General features: G+C 43.7%; 1 protein-coding gene across 1 annotated transcript; it reads left to right on the top strand.

The window, feature by feature from the left end:
• The first annotated feature begins 404 nt into the window (after positions 1–404).
• nkx2.9 (NK2 transcription factor related, locus 9 (Drosophila)) lies at positions 405–1,499 on the top strand. Its single transcript, XM_036541530.1, has 2 exons — positions 405–564; positions 970–1,499. The coding sequence occupies exons 1-2, from the start codon at positions 411–413 to the stop codon at positions 1,497–1,499; spliced, it is 684 nt and encodes a 227-aa protein (XP_036397423.1). The 5' UTR covers positions 405–410.
• The last annotated feature ends 452 nt before the right edge of the window (positions 1,500–1,951 follow it).

The following is a 1,951-nucleotide window of genomic DNA, read 5'->3' as shown; positions in this document are numbered from 1 at the left end:
CACCCAAGACGTAATTCAGCTGCAACAATCACCATTATCTGTTTCCCCACTTTTGGCAAATCGGACAGAATATGTAATGATGAGGAGTGTTTCCTTCGGCCATTGTGTAGGTAACGGGGTATTCTTCTTCGCATTTACACCTACCCTCACTGGGATTTCGCCACTTGAGTCATTCAGGTACTTAGCATCTTAGGGACGGACGATTCTCAAAGCGCCCAGTATCTCCAGCACTGATAGCTGTTTATATAAGCACCCCGCCTCTGGTGTCCACACGGCTATTTGAGGTCGCGTTTCAACGGCGTGCACTTCGCCCCGGTCCTCTCCTCTGGATAAATTACTTTCTGCGCTCATTCTTCTCTCACAGAATTTTTGGACTCTTTACACCCTCAACGCCTGTTTTTTCTTTAACGATGGCTATTTCTGCTAAAATCAGTTTTACCGTGCGGAGTATTTTGGATTTGCCGGAGCATGACGGTGACTCGCCCCCTCATCACTCTCCGGGGCACTCCTGCTCCAGTTCCACCTACTCTTCCTGGATGGAGAGCGACAGAAGCCACTGCCTGTGTGAGTTTTTTAAAATAACACCCCCAGTACATTGACTGAAATCATGCATGTTTCTGATAATTTCAAGTGGAAGATGAATGCTTAGTAAAATGCTATGGACACAAAATAAACTAATATTGAGATATCAGTTGCCATACTGGGTATTTCTGTACTATACTGACGTCACATAGCAGGCGAATGGTATTATCTATAAAATGGGCGAATACGGCTGTTTTATCACGTGGTTCATTTTATATTTGTTATTCAAATCTCAAAGGTCGAAACTTATTTATTTATTGTTTGGGATAACATGGTGCAGTATAATATTTAAGATGCATATAGTTATTGATATCATTACATTTTAGATCTGAAAAGTATTTTGCTAAATTCATTTCATTTAACGTACCTTTGTGTTATACTCACCAGCATCTGACGAGAGCAGTCCTGAGACATTACCAGATTCGACCAAGAATGCGGATCCATCCTCTGATGTTGAGGTTGAGGAGAAGAAGAAGAAGCGTCGTGTGTTGTTTTCCAAGGCCCAGACCTTTGAGCTTGAGCGGCGCTTTCGGCAGCAACGTTACTTGTCAGCCCCAGAGCGAGAGCACCTCGCGCACCTCCTCAGCCTCACACCGACGCAAGTGAAGATCTGGTTTCAGAACCACAGATACAAAATGAAGAGAGCCCGGACGGAGGGATCACAAGACATCAATCAGCCCCCCATGGTGCGTAGAGTCGTGGTGCCTATTTTGGTTCGGGATGGCAAACCCTATACCTGTGTCATCGACCCAGATAAAGCAGGTTGCGGCATCCCGTTAGCATCGTCCGCAGCATCCACAGCATCCTTTAACCACAACGGGTACCAGTCCTTTCAGCATACATCGCCGCTTGCACTTTTCCCCAGATACCAGCACTTAACAAGCCCGGTGGCCTCCAGGCACCATTGGGCTTGGTGAAACAGACTGTATGAACACGTGAGTGTAGAGCACATTTTACGAACTATGTTAAAACAGAACCGAGGCCTCTACAAGGGACAACACCTGGTTCATCAAAGCTCCCATCTCCTGCTTGAGAATTTGCTTTTGAAAGTAAATTTTGTTGGGGGCGCAGATATGAAAATCGTGAAAGTCTAAGCACCGAAATTTAGAGAATGAGAACAATTTTGCACATGCTTAACTAAATTCTTTAACAGAAGTTACTTTTCGCGAACGTCTTTATTATCATTAGCCCTTAGATAATTGTATGTATGCTATCATGAAACATAAAATATGTTATACATACCTACTGTCTAATTTTTTCTTTTATTGAGTTTTTGTATGTGTGTGTCCGCACGCTCGCATGAAATCGAATTCTCCAAGTGGTGCATCACTCCTTTAGAATTAGGCAAAATCGGAAATTACTTATTTCG

This window comes from Megalops cyprinoides, chromosome 12 (genome assembly GCF_013368585.1).
Source record: "Megalops cyprinoides isolate fMegCyp1 chromosome 12, fMegCyp1.pri, whole genome shotgun sequence".
NCBI classification, from domain to species: Eukaryota; Metazoa; Chordata; class Actinopteri; order Elopiformes; family Megalopidae; genus Megalops; species Megalops cyprinoides.
This window is presented reverse-complemented; position numbering and strand designations above follow the sequence as displayed.

Bases quoted from the DNA above. Each gene is read 5' to 3' on its own strand.
- nkx2.9 (XM_036541530.1), top strand. From the start codon at position 411: ATGGCTATTTCTGCTAAAATCAGTTTTACCGTGCGGAGTATTTTGGAT. The intron at 565-969 runs GTGAGTTTTTTA...TATACTCACCAG, and splicing joins CGACAGAAGCCACTGCCTGT to CATCTGACGAGAGCAGTCCT.